We start from the raw sequence: 23,866 nt of genomic DNA, 5'->3' as shown, positions 1-23,866 counted from the left end.
GCAGGAAGAATTTATCTAAATAAGAGCCATAGAATTATTGAGGTGTGAGAGAGAAGATGAGGAGAGGTGTAATGGCAGGGAGAGCAAGCGGAGTGAGTTGGAAGTGTTTGGGGCAGAGTGCAGCCAACTGAATCCACAAAAGAAAAGCCCAATGTTAAATCTGAAGACAACAGGTGCCTGCCACAGAAACCACTCTTGTTCTCCTGGCACCAAATTTCTCCTCTTCCCTGGTCCCACCAAAGAATTTTATCTCAGATCTGGCAATGTGGAGGAATTTACCCCATCTTCGGGTGGCATAACAGGAAGTTGTGCCGGTCACTTAATTTGCAGCTGCTCTGTCACCTGTTGTCCTTGTAAGTTTGGATGTTTTGCATCTTTTGGGAGTTGAGACATTTGGATGTTTACAACTTTTGGTATGTGCCATGCACAGATTTGTTAGTCATTGGAGGAATTCCTTCTGAAAATTGTTTTTTGTCTTTTTCTTCTCTTCAGCTTTACAATGAAGAAATACTTGATCTGTTTGATACCACACGTGATATTGATGCAAAGAATAAAAAGTCAAATATTAAAATACATGAAGATTCAGCAGGAGGAATTTATACAGTGGGCGTTACAACCCGAACTGTGAATGGAGAATCCGAGGTGATAATTGAAAATAAATTACACTTTAATATGCCTAGTAGATTCTAAAAATATCTGTATGCTTTGATGAATGGTTAAAAATAGAGGTCATGCTAGCTAATATCTATCTCACGAGCAATTTAAGTGTAAAAGCTAGCTAAAATTTTTATTTTCCTAATTCTTTGTAGCCTTAAATCTGACATGTTTGATACTAAGTGCATGTCACTTTCATTTAAAGCTAGGAAGAGGCTTTTAATATAATTCTGCTGGGAGAATTTTGGCATATATGTAAATCTGATCTCCCAAATCTTACATATGTTATTTTTTTCTTTGAGAGGAAAGCTTTGCATTATGGCTGATGTGAAATAAACTGCTGTTCATGTGTACTGCAAATCTGAATACAAATGTTTTTGTCCTCTTTTTTTTTTTTTTTGTACAAAAATCATATATTTTTTGCTACAGGTGAATGAAGATAGTTATGTTATGACTAGGGTACAGTAAAGAGAAGAATATGAACATTTAAGTATTTTCTTACAGAAATCACAAAAAGTTCTTTTAGTCTGTTTATTTCAGGATCTTTGTCCTTTTATTTCTATTTTTTTTTTTTTTTTTGAATATAGGAACTGAATTTGTAACAAAGAGAGAAATTTTAGTCACATATCCAAAACAGTAAGTGTTACAGGAACATTTTTCCTTAACCAGCAAGGGTTGCAATGTACTTCTTGCCTGTTTTCTAGATGATGCAGTGCTTGAAGCTGGGAGCTTTGTCTCGAACCACTGCCAGCACTCAGATGAACGTTCAGAGCTCACGGTCACACGCCATCTTCACTATACACTTGTGTCAGACCAGAGTCTGCCCCGCATTCAATGCTGTACGTATTTTTGCTGTTGGTAAACTTCTCTTTAGTAGCTATTTTTCAAAATGGGGATAGTTTTGGCAGCCACTGCTACTTGAATTGCACTTAGTAAGGATGCTGTAGTCATCATAATGCTTGATGAATTTACTAAGCATTATAATAATTTGATTTAATCTGTGCATATGTAACCATCCTCTAGCCAGAGGCAACCATAAATTGCAGACTCTTACAGGAACCTACCTATTCTTCTCTGGCGTTTTCTTCAATATATTGTTGCGACATACGCAAGTGAGAAAGTTAAAATATAATTTGTCTTTAATTGGGGCAGCACATTTAAGTGTCCTGGCAGTTAGTGGGTTTAAACTTGCAGTCAGCTAACTGAAACTGCTTGGATATTTGAAATTAATTATTGATAAGGTGCAAGTAGAAAAGAATCGAATTCTGAGGCTCAGTGTATTTATTTTAAATAGCTATATATTTGGGGTGTAGGTATTTTGTTAAATCTATGCACCTGAAATTCAAACTATGAACATGGAGCTGTTCTGTAGAATATTCTGTGTGTGACTGTTCAGTTGTTAGTTGGTGTTGAGTGTATCTTGTAAAGGGGAGAGTTCTGAATAAATCCACATTACTGAAAACTACAGTACCTTTGGGGGATTTAAATCGAATATTCTAAAGGTCTTTTGCGTATACTTTTTAAATATTAAATACTGTCTGGCTAGCATCCTATCTGAAGATACCACATTTTTAGACACGTGGAACAGTGAATTGGATTTGCAGTGCTTTTTGCAGGGGGTTGCCTTTTTTTTTTAATACTACAAATAATCATTTACAGGCAAAATGAGTGTTCCTTCCTATTCTTTTGTGGTATGTAGACCTGCTTTATACACCTGCTAAAAACACTTCTTTCTGCTTATATGCTGAAACTGTGGATTTGGTGGTGTCTTTGCTTGGGTGGGACTGGCATCACACTCTGAGCCCATACAGGGCACCTCAGTCACTGCGTGGTGACACTGTCTGCTTGGAAATTTTTGTTGCAAATTGTCTCCTGGAGAGTGGGAAGTCACCTGGGAGCCTGTTTCCTGCAGGCTGTTGGCACAGCAGGCCCACTGTGTTGGTGCACTTGCAGCCTTTCCCACCAGCTGAGCTGCCCCAGGGGACTGTTGCCTGGCTCTGCCTGTGTTTTTACAGAGGCCTGTGTTAGAGGAAGACATGGCCATCTTCTGCCTTATGTCAAACTGTTTTGTTTCTTTTTTTCTTGGGAGATACACACAAGATAATCTGACTATGGAGCTGGGCATTTCTAAATCCTTGATTTGTTAGGACAGCACCCTCTCCTTTCCCTGTGGCGTTTAGGAGAGTAGAGGATAGACCTGACATTGTCGTCTGAATGCTCCTGGAATCTAAATTAATACAGGCTATTATTGGGTGACCAGGAGAGCTGTAGCTCAAGTTTCTGTAGACAACAGTTTTGGGAGACCTTTGTTACCAGGGCAACGCGGTTTCTCCTTCTCGGATGACAGCCTTGGCCGTGCCCCCTCTGTGCTCAGTCGCCTGTGCCCAGGGCTGGCAGGCAGCCAGGGCTGCAGTGCACAGACATGCTCCTGGGGCTCTGTTCACACCATCCATGCTTCCTGGAAGTTTCTGGATGTACACTTCACATCCTAAATGAAGGGGGGTGAAAGGATGCATTAATCATGAATTTGAGGGCTGGGAATTAGAGTGTGGCCCCCAGAGTGTAAACATCAAAATAACAGAAATAATGATTCCTGGTCTTGTGGAAGTGGCACAGTTCCTGTTCTGTTCTGTTACTACTACAAAAAGAGGCATGAAATATTTAACTACCATGAGAATGGTTTGGTCTGCAGAGACCTGCATTACCCCTTGCAATAGTAAAGAGAGTTGTAGGGTGACTGGCCAAGCACGTAAAGGTCATCACAAAATAACTGAGGGTCTGTGTGTTTTGTTTTTTTTTTTTTTTTTTTTTTTTTTAAGATTTTTCTGTGGGTTTTTAAGGGTTTTCTGTGCTTAATGTGGTTAGAAATTCTTAATAAAGCTTGTAGTTTGGGCTGTGAGAGATTGTTATGAATCCAGTATACATTCAACATATGCTTATTGTCTGACACCATGCCAAGTTAGTAGAAATTACCCTGATAAGATAATGGGTATCTTACCAGTAAGGTCAAGAAGTGAGTGATTTAAAGATTTTTCTCATTGTGTTCTTTCCTGAACAATAAATCTAACTACACTCAGAGTAAAATAAAAGTCTACAGTGAATGGTAGAATCAAACTAACAAACAGAAAAAAAGTTTGTGATTGTCTAATGAAAAAGGATAATTTTCTTGCTGTGCTTTGGGATGTAAAGTGGAAAGAGTCTGAGGCTGTGGTGCCTGCCCCAGTGCAGTGTGTTCCTGGGCAGACTCCGTGCACTTACAGAGGCTTGTAGCAAGTGCCAGTCATTACTGGAGGTTGGAAGATAAAGGGGGGAAAGGAACCTCTTCCTTTTCCCTTGTTCCTTCTACTTTTCTGATTTTTTGGGCAAGTCAGAAGTGCTAATGGAATACTGACTGCTAGGAGAAATGACTTCCAACAATAATTCCTAAAGAAGGTTGAAGAATCATCCCACAGGGAGGCTGGTGATGGGCTTTAGAGAGGTATAAAATCAAAATATCTTTCAGCTAAGATATTCGGCAGGTTTATGAAATAGATGGTCCTGATGATTTTGTGGGGTAATAATGTAATCAAAGTTTTCTTTTTTAAAAGCAGTTTCCTTTGACAATCAATTCAAGAGTGCATTCTAGGAGGTATACAAGTTTGTTGCTCACCTTGCTGGAGACTTACATATTTTAGTAGATGTGTCCCCTCATTTCTTCATCAAGAAGCAGCTCGATACTTAAAGTAATGGTACTTAAAGCGATGGTAGCTCGTACTTAAAGTAATTTGTATTCACATGCATCTAGAACTGGGTCTTCAAAAATGATCTGTTAGTACATATGATAAAAATGAAGATAATATGTTTCAAAATACTGTTGTTATAAAAGAATTAATAAGGAGATGGTCATGGTAAAGAGATAGTTTTGTAAATAATTGTTGATTGAACTTTGCAAATGTTAATGTGAAAGACCTCACCAAGCCTTGTGGGTTCTTCTTTGCTTCAGGATAATGCCACTGATAACAGGATAATATCTGAATCTTCTGAGATGAATGAATATGAAACTCTTACTGCCAAGTTTCATTTTGTTGATCTGGCGGGATCTGAAAGGTTAAAGCGAACAGGAGCTACAGGAGAAAGGGCAAAAGAAGGCATTTCCATCAACTGTGGACTAGTAAGACTATACAACTATACAATATAATATGAAACAACCCCAGGCAAAATACTTAGAAATGAAATTTAAAACTTACAGCTTAATATTTTTTTGTCTGTGTACTGGCTTGCTATATAATTTTTTAATTAACTGTGTTAAATGTTTTACTTAACACTAAACTGAAAAGTAGAGCTTGTGATTATCAGTGGATATTGTAGTTTCATGTCTTTTTTTTGTGCTTCATGGCTGTGTGGAGGTTCTGTGCAACTCTTTTAAATAAGGCACAAAAATACATGTCTGTTCTATGTATGAAAACATGTCTTGTTTTTTCCTGGGCTATTGCGCAGTACCAGTTTTCTGGGGTATTGTGCAATTAGAATTTTCTCAGTGATTCTCTTGCCATCATGGCACTGTTATTTTTCTGTAGTTCTTCTGGTTATTTTATATAGAAGAGAAAGAATACTCAGTACAATTTCATCATTGACATAAGCACAAAGCCAGCAGCCAGCAGGATTTGGGGGATGTAGATGACATAGTTGTATCCTTAACAAAAAGCATGTAAAATACATGAAAGTGAAATTCAGTGTAATGTAACTAATTTAAGATCACAAAACTTTTATTTACAGTGAAGTCCAGCCCTCAGTTTAGTGAAACAGGTTGAAAGTGCTTTAAATCCTTCAAAGCAAGCAGGCACAGCATGAAGTGTGTGCAGTTCTCCACCTTGTGGTGGCAGCTGCATCATTTCCAAAGCAAGAACTTGTGCAGGGCACCACCTAAAGCAGAATCCTTCCATTTGACTGAAGTGTGTGCAGTTCCACATAAAAATAATTCCACAGCCAAATGTTTGATTGTTTACAAACATGCATTAGACCCTTTCAGTAATGAAACAGGATAGCTGTGGACTAAAAGCCTTTAATTTCAAGTTTTAAATGCTCAAATCATCATGAGACATTTGTAGAGGTACTAAATTCTGGGGTTTTTTCCTTCATATGACTGCCCTGTATTTTATTCTAAATGTAATAAGGCAGATTGATAAAATTAATTTGAAAGAAATTATAGGTACTCTTAGAGGTAGAGATCAACTTTAATTATCATTGAAAACAAAAATTTGTTAAATTAAGTTGTACCAACTTTAGTTTGTAACTGACCTGAATACTAATGGACAGTGCCTATGATTTGTGCTAAGCACTTTAGCACTTCCAGGTACCAGACTGTAAGTCATCCGATGCCCTGTTGATAACACAAACATTTCTAAATGTAAAATACAGAAATCTTCAGAAATATTTTTATGCTAACTTTCATGAGTATATTAGTTTTCTCACAATATGATGACTCTAGTTTATAGGTGTTTTAAAATAAAACTACGCAGGAGCCGATTCTGACTTGTGTGTTACGTGATTTGGTGTTTTATAGCTGGCACTTGGCAATGTAATAAGTGCACTGGGAGATAAAAGTAAGAAGGCAACTCATGTACCATACAGAGATTCAAAGCTTACAAGGCTACTTCAAGACTCTCTTGGGGGAAACAGGTATGAAAATTGGAACATTTTATGCATTTCATTGTGAATGAGCACAAATGGGAACATAATCTTGCAGGAAGTCAAATGAACATTAACAAATGACATTTAAAATCTTGTTGGAGGAAAGTTCTGGAGATAAATTGTCATGAAAATAATGCTGTCAATGGAAGAGATTTTTGCTTTGTTCTTTTCAGTGCTATTGTTATTTTACTACTAACTTCAGGTTACTTAGAAGTTATCACTTTCAGGCAAGTGCTTCCCATGAAAATGCCTGGAGATTGTAGATAGTACAAATAGCAGATTTTGTTTACAGCATATTTTAAAACTGATGAGTTTCTCCTTTAGAGGTTGGCCGGATTTTTTTGTTGCTTTGTTTTTTAAATGTCAGTGAGTTGTTTGCTCTGACTGCCATGTATAGGAGCTTGGAGTCAGTTTACTACAGTCACTTCCATCATTTAGCGGTTTCGTATCTCAGCCTGTGAGAGGTATAATCATCTGTTCAGTTACCTGATGTTGGTTTGCAGCCCAATAAAAACAAAGTAGTCTTTTACCAGGGTTGTTTGTATGAACCACTTCTATACATTCTGCATGTACAATAAAGGAAAGCTTTGCCTCTGAAGGCTTTTTATAAGGAAACATTAACAAATTTATTAAAATTATACAGATTTTGTATTTGTAATGCTAACGTAAAAATTTAAGGGAGACCACAGCTGAGTATATTTTATTAAAGGTAGTGCTCTTGTTCTTTTATGTGATCTAATACACTTGGCTCTACTTTAGAAGAGTAGGCAGTTTTTAAACAAAGGAGTAGGGAGAAGTGGAAGAAAATTCTCAAACTGTTGCTGTGCTCTTCAGAGAGGTAACTTCAGTAACAAGTTGAAGCACAGCAGTGTGAGGGAAAGAAGAACCAGAAAAAACAAGTAAAATAAGGGCTAGAAACTTTCAAAAGTGCAAAAAGGATGAAGAAACTCCAGAATTACAAAAAAAAAAAAAAAAAAAAAAAAAAAAGGAGAAATCAAACAGCATATCTCTTCTAAGCTCTTTCTGTAAATAAATGCAAAAAGCACTTAATTAAATTTTTTAACAAATACAACCAGCTAGTGAGCATGTTTTTTTCAAACTCTTCTAAAATCGGCCTTTTGTAGGAACACTGCTTTGACTCAAATATTTTCACGTCTCCCAGCTCCACGGCTCCGTGCCATGCCCTTCAGGAGCAGTCAAGGAGCTGAGTGTGCGATGGGCCAGGGCAGCCCCGGCCCTGCACGGACGCTCCCGCCCTGCCCCCAGGAGAGAATCACACGGGTAGAAGGGAGAAATGTCAGGGTTTGAAATAAGGACACTTCTTTAGGTAAAGCAAAAGTCGGTTATGCAAGCAAAGCAAAGGGAATCATCATTCACTTCCCATGGGCAGGCAGGTGTTCAGCCATTCCCAGGAAAGCAGGTCTCCATCATGCCATATGGTGACTTGGGAAGACAAATACTGTCACTCTGAATGTCCATCCTCCTCTACCTTCTCATTGCCCCAGCTTTATATGGCTGAGCATGATTCCATATGGGATGGAATATCCCTTGGGTCAGTTGTGCTCAGCTGTCCCAGCTGTGTCCCCTCACAACTCCTTGTGCACTCTACTGGCGGGGCTGTCTGGGGAGCAGAGAAGTCCCTGACTCTCTTAAGCCCTGCTCAGCAGCAACTCAAACATAGCTGCATTATGGAGCCATAGTAGGTGTTTCCAGCACAAATTCAAAACAGCCCAAACCACCAGCTGTGAAAAAAATTTACTCTATCCCAGCCAAAACTAGCACAAATGTACAGATAGCAAATGCTGCCCTCAAAGTTTTTAATGATACTTGTATGTATTCTTTCTGTGTTTTTCTGATTGGTGAGAATTATGAAGGATGCCTTCCTTCTCCCTAGTTTTTTTGTGTGTGGCATACATGCTGAGACATCTCAAATCAGCACTTTGCTGTTAAGGAAGATTTTTTCAAATAAATATGTATATAAACCCCTCACATTTTTAATGGTTTCTTATCTGGGGTTTGGCAATAAAAATGTGTGGAAGAGATAAATTTTAACAAATATGCTTTTTTTTCTTTGGGAGAATCAGACTTGGATTTCTTTAAGCCTATTATGTAATCTTCCAACTTCCACCCTAGGTATAACTGTCCACGTTGTTTCTCCCTTAACAAATACTTACAGAAATTTACTAGTAATGATTTGGGTTAGGCTGTAGTAAATTCTGAGTTACAGTGTTGAAAACATTGTGTCGCTGTACTATTTTCACAATGATTCTTCTTTTAAGTATAATGCTGCAACAGTTCTAAAGCAGCATTTTAATATTAATGTGTCTTGAATTATTAAAAGAAAAATATGGATCATTGGTATTTTAAAAGGAATGTTATAATTTATATTATGAAAAATTAAAACCTTCCTCACTTCTGGAACAGTGGGGAGCAATTTAAAGAAATGGTGACATAAAGAAAGTAGAACAGCATCAAAAAAACCCTAGTCCATTTTACAGTTCAGATAGGAACTGGTGTTCAACTTGTTTGGTTTTCAAGATGGACACCTAGCAGAACCAGTCCTCTGAGATTTAGAAAAATAAGCACATTCTCAATGTCTGAATCAAAAACTTTGATTCCTAATCTTGCATGGCCTTATCTTGTGTATTAGATGAGTTTGGAGGACTGATGCAAAGATACAAGTGAGAACTGAGGAGGAGTTGCTGAAAGTGAATGTTCTTTGTAGCTCCAGGCTAGTTACTCTCTCTAGCTTAGTTTCCCAGTGTATGGTGAATATAATTGTTTGCCTCACAGAGTGTTGCAGGGATTCATTTGTTTTAGTCTGAAATTACAGAAAGTGAAGATCAGAATCCAGCCTGCCTGCTGCAGATGTTGCTCCTTTGCCCGAGAGACAGTTCACTCTTCCTTATGTAACTACCCAAGCTGTGACATACCATGGAGAAGCAAATTCCTTTACAACTTGGAGGAGTGTACTCAGTCCATCAAATGCAGATGTTTTTCCCTTTCTGTTGAGAATTTAGGCAATGTATGCACCTTCAGAGTGATCTGCAGCTGGAATTCTGGTTCTGACCCTCCAGGCTGTTCTTACCTGATGTGAAATGAGGATGCTCCAGGGAGTGAGAGAAGGAACCTGTTGAATGATGAAAGCACTTGGTTGGAGTGAAAATTGTTTTGGTTTTTTTTCTGCTTTTGCCTTACTGGTTCCTACTGGTCTATCTGCTTGATCTTTCATTTGGAGCATGGACTGTGTTCTCATCCTGCAATAATATCCCATGATGGGATGGCTAGGGGATGCTGTAGGAAACTGAAAGGAGGATGGTTGTTCATAGGCCCCTTGGGCCAAGAGCTCAGGTCCTGCTGCTTTTTGTTGCAGAAAGTTGCTCTAAGTGGTGATGTTATGAAATGTGGTATAAATACAGTTAGAGACATAGAGTGCTATGGGTAAGTCCTAGTATTGGGCTTCTGTTGGAGAAAGGGAGATAATTTGCAGTGAAGAATTCAGCCAGTTTGGAACCTGAGGTAGAGAACAGGCACATTAGTCATGTATGGACAGGTAAGATGAACATTTGGGCATCTTTCAAATGAAGTAGGTAAGCAACTCAGGAATTAAAATCGACAGTCTTGATGGCTGCATGATCCAAATCAGTGTCTAGGAATTTAGATTGACTATAAATTCATTAATCTCAGTTTATGATGATTAGGCAAACTGAATGTAATTTGAGAACTGTTTCTGGAAACCTCCATTAATTGCTTTTTCAATTTCATGTGTGGAACAGGTAATAATCTAATGTCTCCTATGCTATGCTAGGGAGATACAAATTGTAGCACCTGCTGACCTTTGTAGTTCACAGTTTGTAGTGGGCTAGATGCAGAAATATTTTGACGAATACTATGAAGTTGCTGTTCTTGTTTCACCTTCTGCCTGAGGACCTGTTAGCTTCTCTCTGCTCTTTTTGTTTTTGGTGTGTAATGCTGGCCTGTGTTTCTGACTTGCAGTCAAACACTCATGATAGCGTGTGTGAGCCCTTCAGATCGAGACTTCATGGAAACTTTGAACACGTTGAAGTACGCCAATCGGGCACGGAACATCAAGAACAAGGTGATGGTCAATCAGGATAGGGCCAGTCAACAAATAAATGCTCTGCGCAGTGAGATTGCACGGCTACAGATGGAACTCATGGAATACAAAACAGTAAGTTAGTTTATCCTCTTAGGATTTCTTCTGCTTTAAAATGCTTATAATTCCTCAGCTGTTTTTTTTCCTGTTGACTATTTCCACTTCATACACTAAAACCATTAGAATTGCAACCCTGACGTAAGCAACACTTAATTCCAGTGATTACCAGATGTTTTTAGAAAATGTAGATTGTATCCCCAAAGGAAAGAGATGTCAGCAAATATCAGTGATATTTACTGATGATGCGTGCAATTTGCTTTTTGAAAGGCAGTGAGAAAGTCACTTCCAAAGCAAAAATAACCAAACCACAACTTAGATTGATGCATAAGTGAATGTGTGCAGTTACTGTGTATTGCTTTTGAAAACTTACTAGATAGCTAAAACAGTTTGTGTTTTAAAAACCCAGTCTCAGGTATATAAGGCAAATACTCGTGCCCATTTCTTCCTGAAGTTCATTTAGTGTTTTTGGCAGTAAAGGTCGTTACCAAACAGGATCACCTTTTGCTTTTCTTGAGATAGTATTCTGGTTTGATAAAGAGTTATCTTCTCATTTTTTGACCTCTTCAAAAACTTGTATTTCAGACTAAAGTGGAATTACACAAAATCCAGATGCTCAGGTGTTGGCCCAGACATCAGTCTTTTGAAAACTGTCCCTTTATCATAGTTTAAAACAACACTCTGAGAGATTACCTTGTGCTATGAGTATCTTCTTGAATTCTAAATCATCTGTGGATTGCATTTACGAAGTTAGAATATTTTTTAAGTGTAGGTCAGCCTTGACTAGTAATAAGATATTTTTGCTTTGTTAAAGGGTAAAAGGATTATAGATGAAGAAGGCGTTGAAAGCATCAACGACATGTTCCATGAAAATGCAATGCTGCAAACAGAAAACAATAACCTACGTGTTAGAATTAAAGCAATGCAAGAGACTATCGATGCTCTCAGAGCCAGAATAACTCAGCTTATGAGTGACCAGGCCAACCAAGTGCTAGCCAGGACAGGTATGCTGTGAATGTGCATAAGCTGCTTCATAAATTCATGAACTTTAATTAATTATATGTTCTTTCTTCATTGATCCCTTGAAATGAAGTGATGCCTTTTTATTAGCAATGTAGGAGCTCCTTTGGCAGAGATAGGCCCACATGTGATTATTTTTTCTGTTTCTGGAGTGTTTTTTTAGTAATAGATATAGTTTGGTACCCTGATTTGACTATCCATTTCGAAATGTGAACAGGGAATATGAAATAAAATTTTTGTATAGGTATTATTTGTATGCTTAGCCCCTGTGGCGTTTTAACAACCAGGCCAAATAAATTTGACTCCAAATTAAACTCCAGATAAGTAATTTCGATTTAAGCGTTGTTAAAATGTGCTAATATGGAAAACAAGTTACTGGTAGTCATGTGGTGATTACATGAGAGAGGAACAAAACATGTAATTCAGTTTAAGAAGGAATGCTATTTTACAAATAAGTTAAGATTTATATGTGTAGCCCGTGTGACTGTTTCCCTTTGCTGGTATCTTGTGCTTGGTAGCTATATTCAGATACTTGTACTGTAACCACCCTTTCTTAATCTTTCTCTTCTCTCATTCCCCGTTTCTCTCTGTCCTTCAAAGGGGAAGGAAATGAAGAAATTAGCAACATGATTCATAATTATATCAAGGAAATTGAAGATCTCAGGTATTTACATAATGTATATTTGGACAACTTTAAAAAAAATAAAACAATAGAAGTGTTAGCAGTGCTTCAGCTCTTTTCCTGTGTGGTGATTACTTTAGGAGCGTGGTCTAGTGAACTTCTAACACCATCTGGTGTTGCTCTTGGACCCAAAAATGTAAAATGTTAGACATTAAGCTGACAATAGAAATGAGAGTAAGATGTTGCCTAAATTACGGTGATAAATTAGTATTGTTGCACCAAGGGTAGTAAAACTTAGAATGATTCTTTCATAAGTTTATAACCTCATATAGAAATGATAGTACTGAGAAATTACTTGTTTAAAAAAATATGTTTTAAAAAAATACATCCTTTTAAAATTCAAAGACTCTTAAATATTTGCGATGTCTTGGATATATAGTACATTTACTATGTGAAAAATTATCTGGCCTATCCTCAGTTAGTGTTAGAACTTTTGTGTAGCTTTCATGTACTATGTATATTCATAAAGCATATTCAGGCATGTATCTGTGTGTATATATATCTGTGTGTATGTTCATACAGATATTTTTTCAAGTATTCTGTCTAGGTTATATGATATATGTACAATATGTATAACCATTGTGTAAAATGATATTTTAAAGGAATTTACTATGTATTTTTTCAGATGTCACCTGAAAGTTGTAGTTTTTAGACTGAATGTAATGCATTGAAGTTACGGAGGCAAAAGAGTGTACATCTCATGTACTGGCAATACTTGTAATTCATGGTCTACAATTCTTCCTTTTTTTGTTTTTATTAAGAGCAAAATTATTAGAAAGTGAAGCAGTGAATGAAAATCTTCGACGCAACTTGTCAAGAGCTTCATCAAGAGCCACATACTTTGGGGGACCATCAGCATTTTCTGCTTCTATGCTTTCCTCAGAAAAAGAGACAATGGAAATTCTAGATATAGCCAAGAAAGATCTAGAAAAGCTGAAAAAAAAAGAAAGGAAAAAGAAAAAGAGGTGGTGTATGAATTATAATGCTATTTGTTTTCTCTTTCTTAGTAAAAAGGCCTATTTTTTTAACTATTGAGACTTCTAAAGGCTTCTTTTGTGAGTTTGGACCCTAAACTGCTGTTTCTTCAAACCCTTTTACATGTTGAAGTCATAGTTTTTCTTTTGTATCTTTTCTTCCAGTGAAGTTTGCAGTATTTGTAGGATGAATGTCTCCTTTGTAATGAACTTTTCTGTGTAATTATGTGCAATGAGAAAAGCACAGGTACTCTCTCTAAATTTTGATATTTTAAAAATTTATTCTAAAATGCACCTGAAATTGAACAGAAGTTTGAAAAAATTATAAGTTTTTTTCAACTCTATGTCAAAACTGAAACAGCTTTCTGAAGAAAAGATATTCTGAATAACTGGGGATTCTTTGGTAGCTGTTGGAATGGCTTCTTTTGCTTTATCTTTTGCTTCTATGAATGTTTTTTAATTTGAGGTTTCCTAATTTTTTGTAACATCATGCTTTGCTGTTTTTTTTGCTGTCCAACTTCTCATCTACTAAAATCCTCATAGACATTGACATAAATGCCTGTTTAGATAGCAGTTAGCACAGCAAGGTTTTGTGTACTCAGAGTCTGCATTCATTCAAAATCTCTCAGTTTTAGTTGAAATTTTTCATGCTTCTAATCTATTACTCTTTTTAATAATCGTTCTTCAGACTTCTACAAGTTTAGAGTAAAACTATATATAACGCTTTAAGCTTGAAATAGTCAAAGTATAAGGTAGGTGAGGGTCAGTCGTATCTTTAATTTTACGTCCTATATCTATAAATCTGTTCACCACACAAATGTCTGATGCTTTTAGACAATAGTCATTTTAAGAACAGCTAGATTCTTTGTGTATAATTTTTCAGGAAGCTCTTACTCTTTTATGGGGGTTTCAATAGATTTTGTCTCATTTTTGTAGGAACTTGAGAGCAAGATGGAAGTATTAAATAAAATAAGCAGAATGTTCTGTTCTGTCTTCAGCCAAGCACTTCAGTATGTCCTTTAACTGTAAATGCAGGAACAAAGAGATTTGATTTTGTATTTTTTAGCACATTTTAAAATCAAGGGTGTGTTTAACTTCATGCTTAGATAGAGCCTCAGTTGTTAGGTTGTGTTTTTGTGGGTTTTTTTTCTTTTTTCCCCAAAAGCTGGTCATACTTTCTCACACCAAGAAAATATAATATTGTGATGAGATGGCCAAGTAGTCTGATCTGAAAGTAGGGACTACTTACCATAAATTATTTTTGAGATCAGTTTTCAATCCTAGCATTATAGAATTAGAGAGCTATAGAAAATTTAAAGTTGGAAGAGACCTCTTGATGGCTCAATCTTAAAGTAGGCTTTGTGTTCTGTAAAATGGGGCCATATTCTTCAAAGTGCTGCTAAGATTTGAATCTATCTACTGGCCTATCTGCAGACTGCTTTGTAATAAATATTTAGAAATTTCTGAGGTGCATGTGTTGGGAGGAAAATTCCTTAGATGCTAAGAAATGTTAGAATTTGAGGGGTTGTACATTGTCATTCTTGCTATCTGCAGAGTGCTTCTATTCAATTAGTGAAAAGTCTGTGTTAAGATTATATCACTGTGAATTTTTATTCTACTGAAATTTCAGGAATTTGCACTGCGTACATTAATGTAATGAACAGACACTTTTCCATGCAATTTGATGGGGATTCTTTGTTTTAATTCTGTCTTCTACAGGCATTTAGTTACATTTCCTCCACTATTTCTTGTTAGTGTTGCGATTCTTTTAAAGTTGTCTAACTAGCATTTTTCTATTAAAATGGGATTGGTAAGCCTAGCTACTGGTTCTGCCCCTATCTGCTGCCTTTCTTGGTCTTTTCTTTCCTGGTTATGGGTCAGTATGACAAAAGGTGTGTAATTTTAAATACATACAACTTATTTAAATTGTTGTGAGGTAGCCTGAAGGCCTAAGGCAAGGTTCTGAATGAGCAGCAGGTATGTACTGCTGTATATCTGTAGCCTTTAATAAGCATCTGTCACGAAGTTTATTTGAAACAGTTTACACAGCAGTAACATTTTGCCTGCTGAAAAACTGGCATGATTGGAGTGTCCCACAATGTGATTTACCCACTGGAAGCCCCTGAGCAGATCTTCCACATTCTTTTCAGTTGTTAGTCATCCTTATGTACCTGGTAACTATTGCTCTTTTCTTTTGACTCCCCTAACCTTTGTTAAACTAAATCAGTGGTGAAAGTTACATGGGGTTCAGTGTGCTAGCTCCTAACTCATACAGAAGGAAGAGGGTAGACAGTATAAGGTGAAAAGGCAGCAAAAGCTCTTACTCAAAACTTTGTCATAATAGAAAATGAGGAATTTCAGTAGTTGATGAACTTTAAGACATCTGTATGCTTACATATGTCGTGCAGACTTTTTTTACTAATAAATCCACATTTATTCAAGAGGAAAAGGTACATGCAGAAATACTAATATTTGTCCATCTCATTGCTTCTGATGCATGTTTTTTGTTAATTTATTAAAAAAATAACAAGAAATTATTGGCATACTTTCTGAATCCCAGAAAAATGAGCTGCAGTTTTCTACTTTTTATTTAAAAACAAACAAAAAACCCAAACAAAAACATGAATGCAGTTTGAAGATGTTTTTGTATTAATTATATTCAGAATATTAATACTAAAGTTTTCTTATTCCTACTTTATATTACAATATGTTGTCAGCATATATAAAACTAGTGCATTGGGGTTTTTTCCTGATATCTTCCTGAAAATATATAACTTCGTGTCAGTGGTAGTCTTTGCAGTTTTCAGTATTTTACCTGCCAATTTTAAGTGGAGAAAGAGGAGAAAGTTTTTTATAGAATTGAGATATTTTCTTAATCCATTATTAGAAAAAAAATTGCTAAGTTAAATATATAGTCTAAAATTTCTTCCTTAGTGTAATTTGAATTTACACTTGTTATCAGTGGCAGATTAGTTAACCTACATATGCTGCTTCTTTGTTTTCTATTTACTTTCCAACTGTCCAGGATGTATTGCCTTTTTACTACTTGTTGTCTCTTGATGGTATCTTTTAAAATTTCATTTTAAACTCTGCAAGCTCATATATATCATTTTTTTACCTTCTTATCACTTTTGCTTTTCACTGTCTGGTTTGTTCTTCATTGGCTTGGCCTTCCAATACTGTACCTCGTGCTTTTGAAGGCTACAGAAACTTGAGGAAAGCAGTCAAGAAGAAAGAAGGTTGGAATATTTCCCAGGTTTTTAATTACCTGTCATTTCAATTAATTGGTTGTCATACATGAAAAGAGGTTGGGCAGATTTATAGGTGCTTCAGGAGTAGTTAATTTTCAGAATTCTTTTGTGGGTTTTCACTTTCAGCCAGTGTTTTAACTAGAAGAAATCTCTGTTGTGGAATTGAGATTAACTCTGGAGCTTACACAGTGTTGAGCAAGCTTTTGTGGGGAGGTGGAACCTTAATCCTGTTGAATTAATTGTTTTCTTTCTTGCATGGCCAAAGTGAAATGAAATGCAGGAGCCAGGTGCAGTAGCACATATGGTATGAAATATCTAGCAGGGAGTATATGACAATAATAATTTGGCATGTGAGATCGAGAGTGTCTTGGACCATCGCACCTCAGTCAAGTTTGCTGCTTTGGTTTTTGAAAGTATGTGACTGAAGCCTTGATCGTTCCTCCTATTCTGCTTCAGCCAAATCAGTAGATGAATAGTCATTCACTGAGGGCACTTAATTTGAGGGCTCTAAAAAGAGAACTATATTATGATTAAAAGGGAAACTAAAGGAGTTTTTATTTTTCTGTTGTCTACTTTGATCCAAAAAAACCCACCCACTGAATTGATGCAGATTATGTGAATCCATAGACCAGTAGCATACATATAGTACAGTTTTGCCTGGGAGTGCTGCTGGCTCTCCTTCCTCCTGTCTCTCCCCTTTCTTAGGCAGAACACAAATTCTCTGTAGTGGTTAGTTCTATACTGACTACAGCTGGAAGGGAAACTGGGGGTTTGCCTCAATCTGCATGAGGATTGCAGATAAGAGCCATTATCTTTTAGGCTTAATAACCAACATAGAACATGTTCTGGTTTGAGGGAGATGAGAATCTATGGAAATGAGATTGTGTGACACAGTGTTCCCTGTTAGGCACTTTTTTTGTGTACAAATCTGGTTAGATTTAATGCCAGGGTCCTCAGCTGCTGCATGGATTCAGATGGTCAAAGCAAAAGCTTTCTGCCTTGTGCATGGTCAGCTCATAACTGGTAATGAGTGGGGCAGAAGGGAATCAGTTAGCATTGAACAGATTAAAAAGTAATACAACAGAAAATCACGTGTATGCAGAAGCACTGTGTTACTCAACAGACACTTCTTAGATTGGAACTCTGTTTTAAAGGTGTTGCCAAATTATAGTGTCTCGAATCTACTGTGTATTTCTTGTCACTGAACTGAGTATTAGATTTGCCCAAGACTTTGATCTTGAACCTGAACTCCTCTTGGTATCAGTGGAGGAAGATGTGCATTTCTAGTTTCTGTGCCTGATCTGTGACAGCACAACTTGCCAAACTTCTATGCAGCTGAAGTTAGTTGAGGTGGATTCCACATTAAATAATCCTAACCGCATTTTTTCATTATTACTCCCTATGGTGTCTAGCTCTATTCTGTCGCAATTTCCCATCCATTGGAGCTTTGGGTTTTGTGCATGTAGACCTAGAGGGACTGATACCTGATCTGTGACAATTTGCAGAGTGCCACTGATTTTTTTGTTTTATAGTTGCATGTGATGTCTTAAATGTGCACTTAAAAATGTTAAATCTTGCCCTAATGGGTAATATACCAAACCATTAGAAGAAAACCAAAAAAACCCCTGCTGTAAACCTTTTTATTGTTGTATCAATGCCTATTTTGAGCATTCCCTTTATGTCAAAGTAGATAAGTAATCAAAAGAGTGGTTATAGTATGATAAATTAGGATATTGTTAAAGGTTTATACATACATTTTAAGACTGTTCTAAGTACATTAGGCTCTGTTATAGCTTGAAAGCATAGGAATACCTGTAATGTATGTTGTACTTGTACACAATGTTCTTTTATTGTTTTGTAAAAGCTACTTTGGGTACACTGCAACTTCCATGCAAAATGAATACTGCTGTAGTATATGGAGATGTGTATTCTTATTGTCCCAGTTGTGCAGTATGCTGGAACAATGTGTTAATCATTACTATTACCTTGCAAACCAAGATTAAGAGTAATTAGGCGTTATTTTGTTATCTGCAGAAGTTTGGAAGTTGTGTTTTACCCACACCAGACACCTGTACATTTTTCTAACTACACTTTAATTTTCATCTGTATTTGGAATTACAACTGGCTGGTTTAGGGGATGGGAAACACCTGCCATTTCAGTTCATGAATAATTTGTGTCTGCCTCTTCTACTAGTGTTAAAGAGGATAACACAGACAACGAGCAGGAGAAGAGAGAGGAAAAAGGCACTTCAGAGAGAGAGAATAATGAATTGGAAGGAGTAAGTATTTATATAAGTGTTTGGTTTATTTGTTCATTGTCTGTGTAAAGATTTACAAGGTTATAGAAAGAAAATTAGGAATGGACTAGGTGAATACTGCAGCTTCACAGTGATAGTCACAAATGATTGAGGCATGGAAAAATGTAGGAGTGCTTTAATATCTGTGTGTTTTGTAGGAGGAAATTCAGGAAGTTAGTGATCATGACGATGAAGAAGAGGAAGATGATGAGGATGAAGATGATATGGAAGTCGTTGAAAGCTCAGATGAATCAGATTCTGACTCTGATGAAAAAGGTGATGTCAGTCCAATATTCTGTGGAGTTTTACAAATAATATCTGTCAAACCTCAGGTCTTGATAGGCAAGAAAGTGTGTTATCAACTGTCTGTCTGTAATTCTCTATGAAGAGTATATCCAGTGAATTATTTTTTGGGTTATGGTGCTAAAACATGTAATAGACAGCTGATGAAATGTCCCTGTATGAGTTTTAAAATTGACCAGAGGCCATCTGGTGTTTAATAATGCGTTTCTTCCTTGATTAAGACATTCAAAGTGTAATGTTTAAGTACTGCTTTATTTTTATGTGTCTGGACTAATCACCAAGGTGATAGCTCCTATCAGCTCATTCGGAAAAGGAAAAGAATTTAATTTTGAAAGGCTGGAAATCTATCAGCCTTCCTCATTTTTATATGGTGAGAGTCAGAAATAGCATCACCAGCACTTCTCTCATGTGAGTTGGGCCAAATGGGCAGACCAAATCTCTTGGTTTCTTCTTGTTTAAGAGTCACACAAACCATTAGCAAGAACCTGAAAAATAATAATCTTCAACTGATATCTTTATTCTGAAGCACATAATCCTAAAACAAAAAAGAGCTCAATTCGCTAAAGAAGTTAATTAAACTGTCATTAATTTATCATGTGGGTTAGTACTTTTCCCCTTGACCTTTCCACTTCCATAACTGAGATGGCATGTCTCATGAGAATTCTGTATCTTTGTAAGAGTTAGAGAAGGGAAAGTCTTCATTTGGAGTCTGCCAGCAGTCAGTTTTTCCTATTATATCTTACTGGGTTTATGAATGACAGTTATTCTTCAGCCCTGAGATGTGGCTGAGATCTTGAAGCCTTTTGGATGGGGAAGGTCAGATTGGTGATACTGCAATTTAAATACGAGTAGTTACAATACAGAGGCAACTGTGATTCAGTGTGACATCTTTCACTACCTCTTTTCCAGTTCTAGGATTGAGAGTGTTTAAGGAGACTTTTACATGAATTGCAGATAAGAGGTTTGTGTAGCACATTGTGATTTGTGTGGGATCCTCCTGTGCACAATATGTATTTACAGTGACCCTAAGGTTGCAAGGAGTATCTGTATTCATGTGGTCCTTGCTGTTAGTTTAACAGAAATCTTTCTGTTTTAGAAAATTATCAGGCTGACTTGGCAAATATCACCTGTGAAATAGCCATTAAGCAGAAACTCATAGATGAGCTAGAAAACAGCCAGCGAAGGTTGCAAACACTGAAAAGACAGTATGAAGAGAAACTAATGATGCTGCAACATAAAATTCGAGACACTCAGCTTGAAAGAGATCAAGTTCTTCAAAATCTGGGTAAGAAGTATAAAATCATTGATCGTGTATAAACTGTTCAGGTTGAATTGTTTTCTATTTCTCTCGTTTTCTTTTTCAAATTTGATAAGAAATTGCAGAAAACAGAAATATGGTTTGTACCCATAATGTCAGTGAATCATTCTTTACTCATTCTAGTTTCTATTAGAATTGAGAGAAAAAATTTTTGAAATGTATTGCTGCTGACAAGTATTTGATTCATGTGAATTAGCGTTTTCAGTTTACTAAGAGATCTCATAATCCCAGAGATAGTTCCTGAATTAAAAGGGAGTTTTTTGTGTTGTTTCCTCCCCACTTTCTTTTTATTTGCATAAAAATAGGAACAAGGTTCAGTGACCTTTCAGAGGTGTTTTACTGACCAAAATTTTGTGAATATGTATTAGGATTGAAATGACAAACCATCTATGACTCAGGAGTCCCACAAATAACTGCACTTGGGGCCTGCTGTGGAAAGTATTTTGTTTGGTTTTTTTCTTTTTTAAACATACACTGTATATGCTTTAAGTTTATACACTGTCTAAGCTTTTGCTGTTCCCCTATTATTCCTTAAACCTTTCCCACTGATCAACGTTAAAGAGGCTTGATGGCTTTTAGGAGTGTTGTTATAATCCTGTGTACATATGTATGAATTTGTGTATTTGTGCTTTCAGGTGCTCAGATTTGTTGCAAAGAAGTCAGAGGAAAGTGTTAATACTTGATCTCTTATCCCAGAATGCATACGAGGTGGAAAGTTCAAAGCAGTGCAGGTGGCAGGAACTAGAGACAAATTAGGTTGTTTTAAAGGTATTGCAGATAATGCTAGAGCAGAGGAAGTAGTTATCTGCTGTGGCTGGCAAAGTAAAAGTACCCCGAACAAATGCAGATCAAGAATTCCCTTTTGCTCTAGGTTCTGTAGAGACCTATTCAGAAGAAAAGGCAAAAAAAATCAAGTCAGAATATGAAAAGAAACTCCAAGCCATGAATAAAGAACTGCAGAGACTTCAAACAGCACAGAAGGAACATGCACGATTGCTTAAAAATCAATCTCAATATGAAAAGCAGCTGAAGAAACTGCAGCAGGAGGTGACAGAGATGAAGAAAACCAAGGTATATTTCAGTAAATTGAAATGTTGCGTAATGAATGTTTACTGAAAATTGGGTTGAAATCTCCTGTGCATCCATCTACCTGATAACTCTGTTCTTGCTGCTATTGGCTTGAAAGTCGGAAAATAGAAGAGATACAAGCACCAGGCAGTTCCTAGGGGAGAGGGGTAGCTTTTAGGTTTAATGAGCAGAAATTAAAGTATCATATGCATAAGCTTGCACAGCTTATTAGCTGATATTCTGCAATGAGTGAAGAAAACATTAGATGGAAGAGGTAAATGGGTAAAAGCATGTAATATACTGGAAAATGACAATTTGAAGAGAAAACTATGTGGTTGGGGGCAGGGAGCAGCACTTAAATATGAACAGCTTTTCTAAGTGATGACCTCTTTACAGGTTCGCTTGATGAAACAAATGAAAGAAGAGCAGGAGAAAGCTAGAATGACTGAATCTAGAAGAAACAGAGAGATTGCACAGCTTAAAAAGGAGCAACGCAAACGAGAGGTGATTTGACAGATAAAGAACTTTCATTTGGAATAAACACCTGTCATTGTAGTGTGCTTCTGCTTGCAGGCACACACTGATATGCATTCACTGAAGCAGGCATATACCTGTATATTTTCACCGGTGAAAATGCACAAAATTTGGTTTGACTTCCATACGAACACAGCTCCTAGCTTCAGGTCTTCCATTTTCTGTTGTGCTTATTGAGTATGTGTATCAATGTTATCAGTGAATTAGTGATTATTGAACCTTTACAAAGTTGTTGCTTGCATGGAATTATTCTTTTTGATAGAATTGATACAGTGAAACAGTTATTTTTGTTCTGCACTAGGGAGATCAAGAAACAATTATGAGTTGAGTGTTCACGTCACAACAATTTTGTAGATTTGTACTAATGTGTAGAGGCCTTTTTTTTTGTTGTTGTTTATACAATGCAGTCCTTGTGAGAGATAATGGAAAAAATATAATGTGTTGCTTCTATTTTTTCACAGCATCAGCTCAAGCTTCTGGAAGCTCAGAAAAGAAACCAAGAAGTTATCTTACGTCGCAAAACTGAAGAGGTACTGTGGTAAAACAGTGATGAATCTTTGAAAACAGAATGATGTTGTATTTCTGTGGCTTAGAACTCAGTTTTGGGGGAGTTAATCGTGTCTTTGCACTGTGTTTCAGGTCACAGCCCTTCGTCGGCAAGTAAGGCCTCTGTCTGATAAAGTGGCAGGAAAAGTGAGTCGAAAGCTGAGTCTGCCTGAGCATTCCATGCAGGAAGCAAGTTCTAGTTTGTCAGGAGAGCATGATGGCTCCAGAGCAGCAGCACAGCAGAAGATGAGAATTCCTGTTGCGAGGGTTCAAGCATTGCCTGTAACTGCAACAAATGGAACGGGGTAAGAGTTAAAACTTTCTAGGACTCTCTTCTAAAAACTAAAATTTGTGGGACTTTCTAGCAGATAGTGTTGTGATGCTACGTGTTACAGGAGCTGTTATTTGTCAAATTGTTATCATGTAATGCTCATATAATGGGCATTTTACCATTATCAAATGCAATTTCAGTTTTCTGAGTTTAAGACAATAATATAATAATAATAAATGGCATTAAAGGGCAAGTCGCATAAACTGGATTTTGAAATCTTGAGGGTTTTTAAATCTGCTCTTTGAGAGAAATTACCTTAGTGGTCCAGTGCCAGCAGTGTTGAGTTCACAGAAAAGCTCGTAGGAAAATGCAGTTTAGTGTATCAGGTTTATTTGTGCTTTTTCACTGTGGTTTGAAGCAGATCTCCTTGTTAAGCAGGGAACAATACCTGTGTGGGATTTGAACTCAACAGTGTGTCATGAAAGATGCTGCAGTGTTTGATACTTGTTTTTCAAGTGCAGCATGTTAGAGTGCAGTAGAGTTCAGGGCTGGATAAAGGCAGCTCTCTGGTGTAGTGAAAACCTACAAGAACTTCTGTGTGAAATTTTTAAGTTGCTTGTGTAAAATATTCCAGCCTGATAATTTCAGAATTCAATTTTATAACTGCACTACTTTAAACTTAGCTGTATATTTCTCTTGATTGTATCACAGAAAGAAATACCAGCGGAAGGCAGTGACAAGCAGAGTTTACTCCTCCAAGGCAGCCAGGATGAAGTGGCAGCTACTGGAACGCAGAGTGACTGATATTATTATGCAGAGGATGACTATTTCCAATATGGAGGCAGATATGAACAGGCTGCTTACGGTGGGTAATCTGCTGTGCTCTGCTGGCTGTATAATTGTATTAAATAGAGGAAGCACTGCAAGTATGTTTGCTGTAAATGAATTGCTGTTATGGCAGCAGTGGCAAAGCGGGTGAAATCTACTGCAGTCAGTGAAGACACTTCAGACTCCAGGAAGGATTTGAACTATGGGGTTGCTGTGCTTAGTAAGAACTAAGAAGAACATTAATGGCATCATGTGCAAATAGATTACCGTATTCAC

At 36.9% G+C, this 23,866-nt stretch overlaps 1 protein-coding gene across 5 annotated transcripts in view; it reads left to right on the top strand.

Moving 5' to 3' along the window:
• The window catches only part of KIF21A (kinesin family member 21A), an 87,622-nt gene that overhangs the window by 33,205 nt on the left and 30,551 nt on the right, over nt 1–23,866 (top strand). For all 5 annotated transcript variants that reach the window (XM_083859461.1, XM_083859463.1, XM_083859462.1 and 2 more), the window contains exons 4-19: nt 493–642; nt 1,359–1,493; nt 4,637–4,804; nt 6,197–6,312; nt 10,321–10,516; nt 11,313–11,502; nt 12,119–12,182; nt 12,962–13,165; nt 18,620–18,704; nt 18,881–18,998; nt 20,122–20,310; nt 21,215–21,414; nt 21,808–21,915; nt 22,407–22,475; nt 22,585–22,796; nt 23,474–23,627. In XM_083859461.1, coding sequence (XP_083715587.1) covers nt 493–642; nt 1,359–1,493; nt 4,637–4,804; nt 6,197–6,312; nt 10,321–10,516; nt 11,313–11,502; nt 12,119–12,182; nt 12,962–13,165; nt 18,620–18,704; nt 18,881–18,998; nt 20,122–20,310; nt 21,215–21,414; nt 21,808–21,915; nt 22,407–22,475; nt 22,585–22,796; nt 23,474–23,627 — 2,358 coding nt within the window. The remainder of the gene's footprint in view (nt 1–492; nt 643–1,358; nt 1,494–4,636; nt 4,805–6,196; nt 6,313–10,320; nt 10,517–11,312; nt 11,503–12,118; nt 12,183–12,961; nt 13,166–18,619; nt 18,705–18,880; nt 18,999–20,121; nt 20,311–21,214; nt 21,415–21,807; nt 21,916–22,406; nt 22,476–22,584; nt 22,797–23,473; nt 23,628–23,866) is intronic.

Source organism: Zosterops lateralis, assembly GCF_965231275.1.
Source record: "Zosterops lateralis genome assembly, chromosome: 4".
Lineage (NCBI taxonomy): Eukaryota > Metazoa > Chordata > Aves > Passeriformes > Zosteropidae > Zosterops > Zosterops lateralis.
The sequence above is the reverse complement of the archived record's forward strand: the minus strand, read 5'-3'. Positions and strand labels throughout refer to the sequence as shown.